The sequence below is a fragment of the Centrocercus urophasianus genome, unplaced genomic scaffold, assembly GCF_019232065.1.
Source record: "Centrocercus urophasianus isolate 14NV4802_14NV808 unplaced genomic scaffold, USGS_Curo_1.0 seq_15, whole genome shotgun sequence".
NCBI classification, from domain to species: domain Eukaryota; kingdom Metazoa; phylum Chordata; class Aves; order Galliformes; family Phasianidae; genus Centrocercus; species Centrocercus urophasianus.
Window position 1 is genome coordinate 45,564,476 of NW_024884697.1, and position 13,597 is coordinate 45,578,072.

Below are 13,597 nucleotides of genomic sequence, written 5' to 3' on the forward strand. Positions count from 1 at the left end.
GAGAGCACTGTGCTTCTCTTGGTGGCAGAAAGAGGGTTTGGAGGGTGCAGATGCAATCTGGATCCTATTCTTTATCTGCTAAAACTGTCTTGTTTCTCCAAACTAAGAGTCTAACCTTGTTTGGGTTGGGTTTTCAGTGCAGGTTTTGTTGTTGCTTGGGTTGTGTTTTGATTTTTTTTTTTTTACTTGAGTTTATATCTGTTTGCATTTTTTTGTAATCCATTTGTTTTTTTCCCCTCTCCCTCTATACTGCTCTCTTCATATTCAATTGTGAGATTAGGCAGAAGAAAAGGGGTGTGTGGGACATGGGCTGTAAGTAGTTACTGTATTGGTAATAAATACTGTTTTCACTGGGACTGGGATGGGGACTGAAAGAACTGATTTCAGAGATTCTGAGCCAGCAGCAGCTTTGTAAATAATGTTTGAAGGGCAGCATTCACTTAATCACTTTCCATACCTTTTATTTAAAGCATGAGATGAAATACTTGTAACATCAATGTAGACAGGCTTTCTGCTTGTAACTTGAAAAATCAAGGTTTCACACATCTGTACAGTTCCCTGCACATTATCAGAAGAACAGCAGAGCTGCTTATGTCAAACCAAGCAGATGTCGTTTGGGTAATTCACTTCCTTTCAGAAATGTACTTCTGAACTGTGCCTGAATTAGTACTCAGGGACATGAGCCAGCACCTGCAGTCATACAGTCTGTGCCCATTGACAGAGTTAATGTCATTGCCCTTTGACCAACAAGAGAGAAAGTACAGTGACATAAAATAACGTTGACTGAAACCTTGAAGAAACAAACCCATTTTATTTTACATTAGCAGTAGGTTAGCAGTGTGTGATGCTATTATGTATTGTGACTGCTTTCAGTTCCTCACAGAAGTGTGCCCATACATTTAGTTGTATGAGAAAAGATAAACTACAGAAATGTTTGGAGGAAGTGAGTCTGGAGATCTGCTTGGTGAGCTGTAATGTTGTGTTTGTTTAATTTGGTAACTGAGAGCAGATTTAATAAAGCAGAGTACTAAACATCCTCAGCAGACAGGAGTTACTTCTTCTATCTCCTGTTACTTTGAGTAAAGTATACTTTAGCATGCTTGAATGCTAATAGCCTCTGAATTTCTGTTTTTTGGGTAGCATGAAAATATGGTAACAGCCTCTGTTGAAGTTGTTGGAGCCATCTGCCAGCATCTCTCGTGGTCAGCATACTTGTACCACTTAAAGCATTTCATCCATGTCCTGCAGACGGGGCAGATCAGTCCCAAGTTGGGAGTCAGGTGGGTAACAGAAGCAATGCTGCTCTAGCTTCAAAGACTAAGGCAAGAATCAGTGCCTTAAGGACCATCATGCGGATTTTAAACTCTTCACTAGCATGAGAGATTTCTCATGCTAATGAAAATGGACATGGCTTTGCAGTTCTGTGTAACTGAGCTATGAAAGATTAATAGGTAATTGTTTTTGCTTGCTGTATCTCACTGTGTACAAGAACATTAGATTTTCTGCTCTTGTTTGGCTTTCCCAGCTCCTGGGATGCCTCTGCAATTCCAGTACCACTGTCTTTGAGGTTTCACACTGAGCTAGGTGACAGTCCATTTAGGTGAAAAACAACCCAGCTTTGTTTCCTGATTTGTTATTTCAGGATAAGCCTTGTTAAGCTGCACTGCCACTGAGTCTGAAATATTTTTTAAAGCAGTTTTAAGATTTTCTATTGTGTTGGTTCTATGCAGCCTCTTCCTTTTTTGCAGAGAGCTTATCTCTCTTTGCGTGTTTCTTTTTCAGCTTGTTAGAGACAGTGCTGGAAGCCTTTCACTTTGACCATGAAACACTGGAAAAACAGCTCACGACCATTGAGAACCAAGGTAAGCTTTCAGCTCCTGATGCTCCCTCTGATTGCTCAGAAAATGCAGCTGATTGACACATTTTTACTCTGGAGGTTGGCTACTCGCAGCTTTTTAAAATGTGCATGTTGGAAAGCCAGTTTTAATTTACCTTCTCAGGAGCTGTACAGGCTGTCTTTCTATGTGCTGACGCGGTGAGGAGAGGTTGAAGGAATCACTTCCACATTACCTCTCTATTCCAGGCTTCCATAAAGCAGACCAGCTCAGACTGGGATTATGTTAATCTGGGGGGTTCTCCATGGTCTACATAGAACTGTGTTGCTGCTACCACATTTTATCTTGCCACTGGTTTCTATCATTTTTATCTTCAGCCTGAGCAGAGGTGCTTTATGCCCTGGCCCTCTTGCACTGAGGTTTCATGAGGAGAAATTTTATCTTGACTCGTCCACCATTGTGGTTGTTTATGTTGTGGCCTTTAGGATATTCTGAGGAGGGAAGAGTGTATCTCCTAGATGTGCTCATCAATACTTTTTGCCTTGTAAGATTACCAAATGTAAATTAATCACACTTCACTAAGGTTCAAGGGCACTGACCTTTGGTAAACTTTCTATAGAGTTCAGCTAAAGAACAACCTGGTCTTTGCTTTAAACCAAGCCCTGAGGGGTGATTATCAGAAATCAGCATGCCAGAGCTTCTCTGCCCAGTAGAGCAACCCTGAAGTTTATTGATTGTTTACTGTTATTGATAGTAAGTAGGAGTTTTGTCCAGATCAAAGCCATCCCAGGAGTCTGTTTTAAGGGCTCTGACTATGTTGCCTCCAGTATTTACTTGTGGTTTTAATAATTACTTGACAGAAACTGCTGCCATGGATCTTGAGCCAGAGGTAGAAGGTGAAGAAGCCATGGAGCTGGAACAGAGTGAAGGGGAAGAGGAAGTGGCTGAGGAAGACAAGAAGAATATCCCTGAAGAACCAGCAGAACCTGAGCTGGTTCTGCCTGAAAAGGCAGCTGAGACACCTGAAAACACTCAGCAAGTGGCAAAACCAGTTTCTTTCTTACCCCGAAATAAAGAAGAGCTGGAGTGTCTGATCAAACACATTCAAGATACAGTTGTAGTTAACATTTTGCCTAAATTGCACAGGTGCATTGTAGCAAAGGTGAGAAGCTGGCACTGGAAAGGCAGTTTGCTGACCTGTGCTGCTACTGTGAGGGTTGGGGTGCTACTGGAAAGAGCCATGTTGAAATGCAGTCTGTTTAAAAAAAAAAAAAGAAAAAAGCCACAAGTGGGGAGAGACACCTGAAATCACTTTTGATGTGTCAAAATCACTCTGGTCAGTGTAGGTGTGAAACAACTCACTTAGTGTAGCCTCTTGAAAATTTCTCAGCCACTTATTAGCACCCAGCTTTCCTTATGGGAAATGCAGGGATTCATCTTGTCCATCCTTTAGCTGCCTAGGTTTGTCACGTAGTCAGCATTGGAAATCAGTTTGCAGCATTGGCCTCATCTTGGGTTTTGCTGAGAAAAAACAGGACTTTTTTTGAACTGTTCATTACACTTCTTTTTATTTAACTTGCGTTGTGTCTTGCTCTGTCTTAAAAAGGTTAAAAGAGATGAAGAACACAAGCTTGTGAAATCCAGTGTTGTGAATGATGATGAGGTAGTCCGTGTGCCTTTGGCTTTTGCGATGGTCAGGGTGATGCAGTGTCTTCCCCAAGAAGTGATGGAAGCCAACCTGCCAAGGTAGGTCCTGGAGAAGCTCTTTGAATACCACTCATTTTGTTGGGAATGAGAGCAGGCATGTTTACTAAGCTGTGGTTATACACGTGGCTTGGAGGGACATCTGACAGGCCATAAATTCTTTTTATTTGGAAATACATTTTTGTAGTTATGCTCCCTCTTGCTCTGGAGTTCTGCAGAGCTAAGTTTGAAAAGAACTTGGTAAATCCTTAAATGAGAGCAGAGCTGTGAAGCAGAGTGCAGAGATAGGAGTGGCAGAGCCAAAGAACAGATTTTGTCCTTTCTGCATGCTACTCTTTAAGTTTTTTGAAGGACAGTAGCTCTGTGTGTGACTGTAAAGCCTTTCTTTGAGGTTGACTTTGAGCTTATAGAAACATCCCTGAAAGCCACCTTCTTGGCTAGCAGTGCAATTAGTCCCACTGTATTTAGGGGCTGAACTAAGCTGTCTGTCTCCGCTTCCAGCATCCTCCTGAAGGTTTGCTCATTTCTGAGGAACAGATTTCAGGAAATCCGGGATGTTGCTCGTAACACCCTCACTAAAATCATGGAAGTCTTGGGAGTACAATACCTTCTGTATGTTTTAAAAGAGATGCAGTCAACTCTCATCCATGGGTACCAGGTAATGCTGGAATTCTTTGTCTTCTATTCTTACTAAAATTTGGGGGTTTTTGGAGGGGTGTGTGTGTGTGTGTGTGTGTGTGTGTGTGTGTGTACGTGTGTTAAAAGAATCCAAAGGGAAATTGCTACTGAAATTGTTTTACACTGGGAGAATAGATGGGTATCATAGAACTAAATGCTACTGCCATGTCTACGTCAGTCTTTGTTATTTCAAGTAGTATGTAAATGTATGTTGACTGAGGGTCTGTACCCAAAGAACTTGCAGTCTAAGCAGGGAAGAAGAGAAGATCTCCATTTTCTCAGTGAAGAGAAATGAGTTGAAGAATGAATTTCTGGTTCCAATAGAATTACTGGGAATCTTTACAGTAAGTTCATTAGGGCCAAGCACCATCTGAAGAAAATTGCCACCAAGACTGTGTTGACAATATGTAGTGATATTAATTGAACTCTTGCTGCTTAATTACAGAGCCAAGACTCTAGCTCTTAACTCATCTTTTCTCTTTACACAGTAGTTTGTGGCAAGTGTAATTTCTGATATGAGTTACCACAGTGGAAAAGTGAGTGCTTTCACTGTAATAGTCAATAGAAGCTCTGATGAGGACAGCCTTTGCCAACCCTTTGCCAGTGTGTGGGGGGATTGAGGTCCTTTTCCTGCGGCCTGTATGAGGATTCCTATCCTCCTTGTATTCTTTCCTGTAGCAAGAGCTTAAGTGTATTGTGTGAGTTATGATGTCTCTGTATAGGAGTCTAGCTATCCAGTTATATGTGCAGGGGGTTGGAAACTTGACCTGTTCTCTTCTTCTCTAGCTCCATGTGCTGACTTTCACTGTGAATCTGCTACTGAAGGGTCTTACTAGCAGGCTGAATGCTGGTGATTTGGACCCCTGCTTAGACATCCTGATTGAGGTAAGTTATTAAAGATCAAAAGAAGTAGCATCATGAAATGCTTGGGAAGAATCTAAGAGAAGGAGAGGTTGTGTGTAGATTGCCTCAGACTTGATGGCAAACAGGGGTGGTTGTGCTTTTACCTCAAAGGAATGAGACTGTTTTCTGCTGAGGCATCAGCATCCCTGGTAGAAGAGCAGTGTGCTTCTGGGGCTGTTTCTTGAGCTCTGCATCTTGAGAGGGGGGTGATTCAAGATTAAGACACTTAACTGTGTTTCCCTAAATGGCTGAGCAATAGATGACAGATACTATTCAGTGGGGTTATTCCTCCCCACTTGCACTTGTCTGTTGTATTTTAAGAAGCTTCTCTCTGCCTGTCGCTTCAGCCTGCTGAATTGCTTCTGAATGGTCAGCTTGATCTGACTAGAATCCCAGTATTTCTATCAAAATACCTCAGAGAGTTGTGAAAGCAGCTTTCCCATCTGGTGTGTTCAGCCTGGGATGTCTTATGTTAACAAAGGAAGGGCGGGTGTGATTTGTGGGGAACTTGAAGAACTGAGTTTTCTGCAGCTGGGGAAAAATAGTGTGGTTCTGCTGCTAATAGAAGAATCTTGCTCTGTTTTTCTGCTCCTCTCCTTGATTTCTTCGGGTTTCCAAAGATTTTCAACCAAGAGCTGTTTGGGGATGTAGCTGAAGAGAAGGAAGTAAAGGGAATAGTCTCCAAGGTCATGGAAGCACGCAAGAACAAGAGTTATGATTCCTACGAAATTCTTGGAAAATACATAGGAAAGGGCCAGGTGACAAAACTTATTCTGCCACTGAAAGAGGTAAGAAAAGACAGCCAGAGCCTTGCTTTATTCTGTATGATCTGAAGAAACTCTAGAGCCTGTGGATGGCTACCTATATGATCCCCACTATGGCTCCCTATTTTCTTTTGGGAGCCGACACATCACCAAAATGTATGAAGTCTCTGTCTACGTACAGTAGTTACCTTTACAGAGGTGCAGTGTTTTGAGTGGGTGCAAGCTCATGCAGAAATGGACCCCATTTGCTCAAGAGTTCTGGAGTGTCTTGGTGGTGACAGGGGAACTGGTTGGAGTCTGAGGAGAGGCAGGAGAGTAAAAATGGGAGGGATGGTGGGGCAGAGTTGAGGTGATGGGAGAGCTAGGGGCTTAAGGCAAGCCACATTGGTGGAATTGTTCTGGCTTTTCCTGTGATCGCTGATGTCAGATCAATACCCTCTTGATTCTCATGGTGATGCCTTTGCAGATTCTGGAGAGCACCACGAGCTTGAAGATAGTCCGAAAGGTGCACGAGGCGCTGCGTCACATCATGGCAGGGCTGATCTTCAACTCGGATATGAATGCTGAATCTCTCCTCCTCCTCAGCCATGGTCTCATCAGTGAAAACTTGCCTCTGCTCACTGAGAAGGCCAAGTGAGTTCCAAGAGGTTACCCAGCTGCTCTGTTATCACTTGGATGCTTGCTTGCAGCTCTCAAACCAAATGGATGACCTTCCATTCATTTACCATTGCTTTGTGGTGTAAGCAAACAATTTGGGCAGCCAGAGGGGGAGGGGAAAGCTTGGAAATTTGTCCTTTCCTGCACTAATGGGAATCTATGCTTGTAAGAGCTCTTGACTAATGCTCTTTCACCATCTGGTAAGTTGATGTGCGTGTTTCAGTGAAGGTACAGGTGATGATGGTAAGGAGGGAGCTACAAACTAGCATATAAGAGGTGATGGGGGTCCTGGATCTGACAGTTGTTTGCAGCTTTTAAAAGTTATCAGAAATTTCAGTAAATCGTCAGTAAACCATGCAGTAGATGTGTTTGCTTGAAGGAGCTACCAAAGCTCTGTCTGTTGACTGAGAGGAAAAAGTGGAAATGTTACACAAATCAATGTGCATTTTATTATCTTTACAGTAGTGACATTGTTCTTAAGTTTGAATGTCCCATCTCTCCTGTTGCTCTCAAGCTCAGTTTATTTCACTGTATTCACAGACCTGCTTTTACTTGCTTTGTGATTTTGAGCACACTGTAACTCTCTCCACAGGAAACTTGTTGTGGAGAGGGCTGAAATCTGAATTTTCACCTTTGTCATGTGCCTTCTTTTCAGAACAAAAGTTGCCCCTCCTCCAGATCCTCGGCTGCAACCAGAGAGCTGCCTGCTGCTCCAACCCACACCCACAAGAGGGGGGCAGAAAGCCCCTGTCAGCAGAAGGACCAACACATACATCTTGGTTGAATCAGGGCTTCGGGTAAGGATCTCCTCAGAGAAAGAGAAAGCTGTGAAACCAATAAACCAGCGTTTGTGTTAACAGTATCCAAAAGAAGGTTTTCTGGATATGTTTTGTTAACAGTGTAACCATTTGCCTTAACTTTGTTTTGCATGTGGTAACTCCAGTGTTAAAGATAATTTAATAGGCATGAATTCTACTATAACCCAAACCAATGTGGGACTTTACTTGAATTTCAGTTCCAGTCTAACTTTGAGATGAATGTCTTTTGTTTTCTGTGGTAGCTGCTACACATGAGCCTGAAGAGATCCAAAGTAAATTCTTCTGATGAACGCATTTTAGAAATGTTGGACCCCTTTGTTCAGCTACTCATAGACTGCCTGAAATCCATGGATGTCAAGGTATGGTTTTGTGATGGAGCCCATCTCTGCAGCTATAAAGGGTTCTGCCTGCAGATGTCATTTGGAAAAGCAGAGAGGGGCACTCTGTTTTCAAGCCTAACTTCACAGGTGTACAGTTAAGTTGTCTGAGGACAAGCTATCCCTAGGGTGAGGGGGGATTGTGGCTGATGGAGGACTGAATGTTCTGCTTCTAGTGCTGCTAGTTTGAATGTGGGCTTTCTGTGAGGAGGTTCCTGAGATCCTGCAGCTGCACAGAACAGCTGTGTTTTCTTTTGATCCAGCTCTTGATATCTTTGTGCCCAGCACCACAGCTTCCCTGGGTTTGAGTGAGCCTAGGAGGGAAATTATTAAACCTCAAGTTCCCCAGGCACGGGAGATGTGCCTCAGACAGCGTGAGATACTTCTAGCAGAGCTTTCAGGTAACATGTTTTTTTGGCAGAGCAGCTTCTGTGCTTTGAAGGCGCTTCTGCTTCAGAAGGAATTCCTGCCCTCTGCTTAATCAACACTGTGTTAATGTCTTTACCTCCTAAAATTCAAGTTGGAGAATTGGAAAGTGGCAGATAGTGTTCTTAGAACTGAGAAACCCTTTGTATGGCATGAGTGGTTTGAAAAATATTGATGCTAGCTAATTCCTTTTTACTACAGTTGCAATTAGCCTGAGAACATCTGTAGCAGAGTAAGAAGTGTTCTTTTGGTACCGTTGTACCCACATGCTGATTTCTGGGTCTTTCTTACAGGTGATAACTGGTGCTCTGCAGTCCTTAGTATGGATTTTAAAGTTCCCTTTGCCTTCTATCAATACAAATCTGGAGTTGCTGATCAAGCAGCTTTTCCTCTTGCTGAAAGAATTTGCCAAGACAGGAGTAGCCAAAGGCCAGAATTTCCACTTGGTTGTGAACTGTTTCAAAGTAAGTCAGAGTGAGGTCTGCTCACCTCTCCTTTAGAATTAATTCTATAGAACAAGACTTCTTCCACTGCACATCTGTCCTGTAGCTGGTCCTGGAGAGTTAGTCTGGAGATCACAAGACATTGGGAAATGGGGTCTTGCCCTGAGTCTTCTGCAGTGCAGACTTAAAGAAAGTTATCCTTTGGAGCTGCACACAGCTTGGAGCTGAGGGGTGGTGTTTTACAGAAGCAGATTTGCTTTCTTTCTTTCCTATGATAGTAACTTGTTACCACCCTTCTGAGAGGCATCGGTTTTGAGCTTGAGTAGATTCATTGGAATAAACTCACAGAAGTAAGGCAATTGTAGGAGAGCAATTAATTATAGTAAAACTGCTGTTACTGTGTGCACCATCTTCCTTTACGTGTTTTCTCAATGCATTGCTGAATTAATTACAGCTTTGCAATCATAAGGGATAGGGAGAGCCCCAGTGCCAAAAGGATTTTGTCCTCTTCCAGTCTGTATTCCTGCATTGTGGCTCAAATCAGTGAGCATCCCCACTCATTTCAAGGACTGCATTTGTGTATTTGCTTGTATGCAGTTTTCATCTCAAAATTGCCAGCTGAAAGCAAACAGCACTGGAAACAGTTTTAGCTGCCCATCTGAGAGCAGCAGTTTGTTCTGTCAAACCCAAGTGCTATAAACAGTCAGGTTTTGGTGTGGGGTTATATTTTATGGAGGTGAATGTGTATTGACAATGTGCAATTTGATTTTGCAGTCCGTAACAATACTTGTGAAGAATGCAAAGAGCCAAATAACAAGCAAACAGCTCCAAGTGCTGCTTGGCTTTGCTGAAGAAGATATTTATGATTCATCACGGCAAGCCACTGCCTTTGGCCTTCTAAAGGTATTTTTGTGGAGCAAGTGTATGGGTTTTGTGAAGCACTGGAATGGGAGTGATTGCATTTTGGTGAATGTTTGTAAGATCTGATATCTGGAACAGTCTGCAGAGTGCCACTGAGTTTGTTACAGAGAAGGAAGATGGGGAAAACAGGAAAAGTAGCAGAGCTTTCCTGTTGGACTTGTAGCCTTTGTTCAGAATTGTTTGGAAGGCTGCTTGATACACATAGCATCACAGAATTAATAAGGTTGGAAAAGACCTCTAAGATCATCTATTCCAAACGTCAGCCCATCCCCACTGTGCCCACTGACCATGTTGTCAGTGCCACATCCACACAGGGATGATGACTCCACCACCTCCCTGGGCAGCCTGTGCCACTGCAGCACCACTTTTTGTAAAGAGAAGAAATTGTTCCTTGTATCCAACTGAGCCTCCCCTGTTGCAGCCATTACAGCCATTACCTATCCTGTTGTGTTGTATATGAGGATGCATTTGGGTGGCAGGATGCTTTTGCTAAAGAATTCACATCCCTAACCATTAGATCAGGTATTCTGTGTCTTCCAAAAGAAGGTGGTATGGATTTACAAGCCATCTTCTTTGTGTGTTGCTTGAAGATACGTCAGTGTTACCGTGCCACTTGATACCCATGTAACCACTGGTTATAATACTACATCTCACACTGCAAACAGAATGATGTGACTCCAGCGATGTTTTCATATTTTCAGGCTATTTTATCCAGGAAGCTGATTGTCCCTGAGATTGATGATGTGATGCAGAAGGTTGCCCAGCTTGCCATCACAGGCCAGACTGAGCCAGTGCGAGTCCAGTGCAGGCAGGTGGGTACCAGGAGAAGTCCGTGTTATTTACAGCAGTGATGGGCTGGAGGGCTCCGTGAGGCCATCCCATCTCTCATAGAGATGTGCCTTAGCTCTACTGAATCCCAGCCCTGTTTCTCTATCCTCCCAATCCTTGCTCCCTTGTTGTCTGGCTGGTTTTAGTCCTTGTGAGAACAATAGCAGAAATTCAGGCTGCTTGCCTGCAGTGAAACTGCTTGCCATGACGTGCCTTTACAGGGCTACTCAGCAGCACTGACACAGCTCCTCCTTTGAAGGCTTTTAAGCTTCTATAACTTGTTTTCTGTATCCTAGCAGGAGAGAATTTGCCACAAACCAGGATTCCTTCCCACTATTTCTTTCTAAGCTAAAAGCAACCAAAAGCTTGAAATGCTTCATTTTAAGCGTTGGGATACAGATGCAGCAGGAGCTGTGCATGGCCAAATGCAACTTCTCCACAGATAGCAAATGAATTATGAAGAATGCTGAATTTCTGTTAACAGAAGCCTGCCTGGACAAGGCACAGTAATACTCTGAGGACTCATCTGGCAGATTGTCAGCTGCAGATCCTGTTCCAGGCATGGAGCTTCACCCCTTGTGGAATAGGAACTAGTGCATTCAGGAGGATGGGTTTATTCTGATGCGTAACTGCTTATTCCTTATTTTCTTTTTATATAAGCTTGTCCAATTGTTTCTTGTAACTCCTCTCTGTTGTGTTGTGTTGTTTTGCTTTCCAGATTTACTTGAAGTATATTCTGGACTACCCTCTTGGTGACAAGCTGAAACCCAATTTGGATTTCATGCTCGCACAGCTGGAGTGAGTTTGTTCTCCACTTCTCTTTCCCTCAGTACAAACCTTTGTTGTTTTAATTATGTTTCCTCCATCTCCTTTTTTGTTTGTTGTTCATGGGGGGGGGGGGTGGGTGCACTGGACTTCCAACTTTCTCACCTCTAAAGCGCTTCCCTGTTTTTTGTGAGGTGGATGTTAGAGAAATGAAGCTGTTTTATCTTCCCTCTTTCCCAGCTGTTTTTTTTTTTTGTTGTTCTTCACCCATGTGAGCAAATGTGCTGTTGTCTGCCTATGCCATCACCGGTTGCACCACTTGTGAACCAGGTGAACTAGAAAATCCGGAAAGGATGTGGGAAAGTGCATTTATATGCCTGCTGTCCCTTGGCAATTGTCTGAGCAGTTCAGAGGAACAATCCGTGTGCCTGAAAGCTCCTTCTGAGCATGACCCCTCCTTCACTTGAAGTGGCAGCAGTTTGCTGTGCCCTCAGCACCGCGGCGCAGTGCTGTTATGGCACAGGTTGGCTGGAGCCCTGACTCACCTCTCTGTGAATGTGTTCATTCTGTAACAGGTGGAGCTGTGTGGCTTGTTTTCTTCTCTTCTCCTAAGCATTAGGTCAGGTCAGGGAGCTGCTGTAAAAAGATCCGTGTCAGTGTGTGTTATTAGCACTGGCCGTTCTTGTAAGTGGTTAGTAACTTTGCGGAGTGCCAGCCCAGCCCTAAGCATTAACCATTTCCTTGCAGCTATGAGTATGAAACTGGAAGAGAGTCTGCTCTGGAGATGATTGTGTACCTCCTTGACATGTTTCCACAGGTAACGGTCACCTCTTGGTACTGGGCATCAGGCAGTTGATTACTTTCAGCTATTTGCATTACTAGTGTTTGTAGAGCAGTTTATTTGGGGAGCACGTGATGTATCATATTAACTTCTGTCATAAGTGAGTATCACTTATCTCCAAAAAACTGGCTTTGCTTCAGAAGAGAAATGACATGCTGGAAAATCCACATTGCTTCCAGACCTAATGTGCTCAGTCTGTAAGTGAAGTAAAGCTCTGTCAGTAGGGGCTTGGATGAATGTGATGAAGATTTATGTACTGGAATGTGATGTGAAATACCAGTTTTGTTGGCCTCACTGGAGAGAGAGGGCTTCTTGGTACAGTAGGTCAAAATGACAGTTAAATAATAACTGCACCTATGCAGGATAACATGCACAAAATGCTAAGCTGTCCCAATGCTTTACATCTGGAGCTTGACAGAGTGTACAGGAGGCTGAGAGAAGTGCAGTCAAGCAAGAATTTGGGAGGAAGGAAGGGAAACTGAGCGCAGCGAGCTGTGCCTCTCCACCCTTGGTTACCTTTAGTACCTCAGCTCGGTTCCCAGCAACTTTGTAGGGCAGCAAAGCACTGCTTTTTCTGCAAGAGAAGAGCCCTTGGGCCTGACTGCGCACTGCTTAGAGATGTATGCCCATTTTAATGCAAGTTAGTTATGAATAGGCCCTTTTAGGTCTGATGCTCAAGTTCCTGTCCTAGGGGCACATTAGCAAGTCAGGGGACAGAGGGGGCTGCTGTGTATTCCCTGTCTGCATCAGCAGCTGGGCTGTCCTCTGCATTAGTTCACCTCCCTTGATTTGGATCCTACGCAGGGCTGTGCCACAAATATCCCTCTTTTCCCCTTTAAATTCCAGGTGCTCCTTAGGGGTGTATCACTGACTAATGGTCACTTCTTTCCAGGAGCTTCTCCACAAGTACTGTGGGCTGTTTTTCATCTCCTTGTGTATGATGATGATAAATGATGACTCGGCCAAGTGCAAAAAGATGGCGGCTTTGACGTGCAAGTCTCTGCTCAGTAAGATAAACAACGATAAACAAGATCTGCTGTTTTCACTGGTCACAGAGTGGTTTCACAGCAAGAAGGTATTCATTCCATGCTCTTTTTGTTGGCTGAGTCTAGACTTTGGGGTTTGAATAAGATTAAGGCAAGAGCGATTGCTGCTGTCAGGTGTGGTGCATTGATGGCTTAAGTTTGAGTTAGAGTTTTAGGAAAAGAGTATGAACAGGGGACAGTGTAGAAGAAAAGCTCTTTAAAGTTGTGCTTATTAACATGCTTCTTGTTAGCAAGGAGAGAGAGAAAAATGATAGATTTTGTGTAGCTGAGCAAATGCAGAGAGCTGCTGCTGCTGTAGATCAAGATCAGCCTACAGATCTTCTGGCTGCATTGCCTGCATTCAAACAGTCCCACCTAGGACAGGTATTTGCCATAAGAGCCTTTGCTGAGGTTTAATATTTGAATAAATGCCTTACAGCTGTTATGATCCCATTTATTGACCATCATGCTGTCTTTTGCTAAGGCTTGCTTTATATTGTGAAGCAGCAGCTGGAGGGTGGCTAACATAGTCTTACAGATCTCCCATTTTCTTCTGGGTGCCTGGCTGATCAGTTATTCTTCAGTAGGACTCAGTTTCTTTCCCTTTGCATT

At 43.5% G+C, this 13,597-nt stretch overlaps 1 protein-coding gene across 1 annotated transcript in view; it reads left to right on the forward strand.

The window, feature by feature from the left end:
• The window catches only part of UTP20 (UTP20 small subunit processome component), a 58,747-nt gene that overhangs the window by 37,508 nt on the left and 7,642 nt on the right, over window positions 1-13,597 (forward strand). The window contains exons 39-54 of the mRNA XM_042815969.1: window positions 1,141-1,280; window positions 1,783-1,862; window positions 2,696-2,997; window positions 3,442-3,581; window positions 4,041-4,197; window positions 5,004-5,102; window positions 5,741-5,908; window positions 6,351-6,517; window positions 7,197-7,338; window positions 7,602-7,718; window positions 8,456-8,626; window positions 9,380-9,508; window positions 10,228-10,338; window positions 11,073-11,152; window positions 11,867-11,936; window positions 12,853-13,035. Coding sequence (XP_042671903.1) covers window positions 1,141-1,280; window positions 1,783-1,862; window positions 2,696-2,997; window positions 3,442-3,581; window positions 4,041-4,197; window positions 5,004-5,102; window positions 5,741-5,908; window positions 6,351-6,517; window positions 7,197-7,338; window positions 7,602-7,718; window positions 8,456-8,626; window positions 9,380-9,508; window positions 10,228-10,338; window positions 11,073-11,152; window positions 11,867-11,936; window positions 12,853-13,035 — 2,256 coding nt within the window. The remainder of the gene's footprint in view (window positions 1-1,140; window positions 1,281-1,782; window positions 1,863-2,695; window positions 2,998-3,441; window positions 3,582-4,040; window positions 4,198-5,003; window positions 5,103-5,740; window positions 5,909-6,350; window positions 6,518-7,196; window positions 7,339-7,601; window positions 7,719-8,455; window positions 8,627-9,379; window positions 9,509-10,227; window positions 10,339-11,072; window positions 11,153-11,866; window positions 11,937-12,852; window positions 13,036-13,597) is intronic.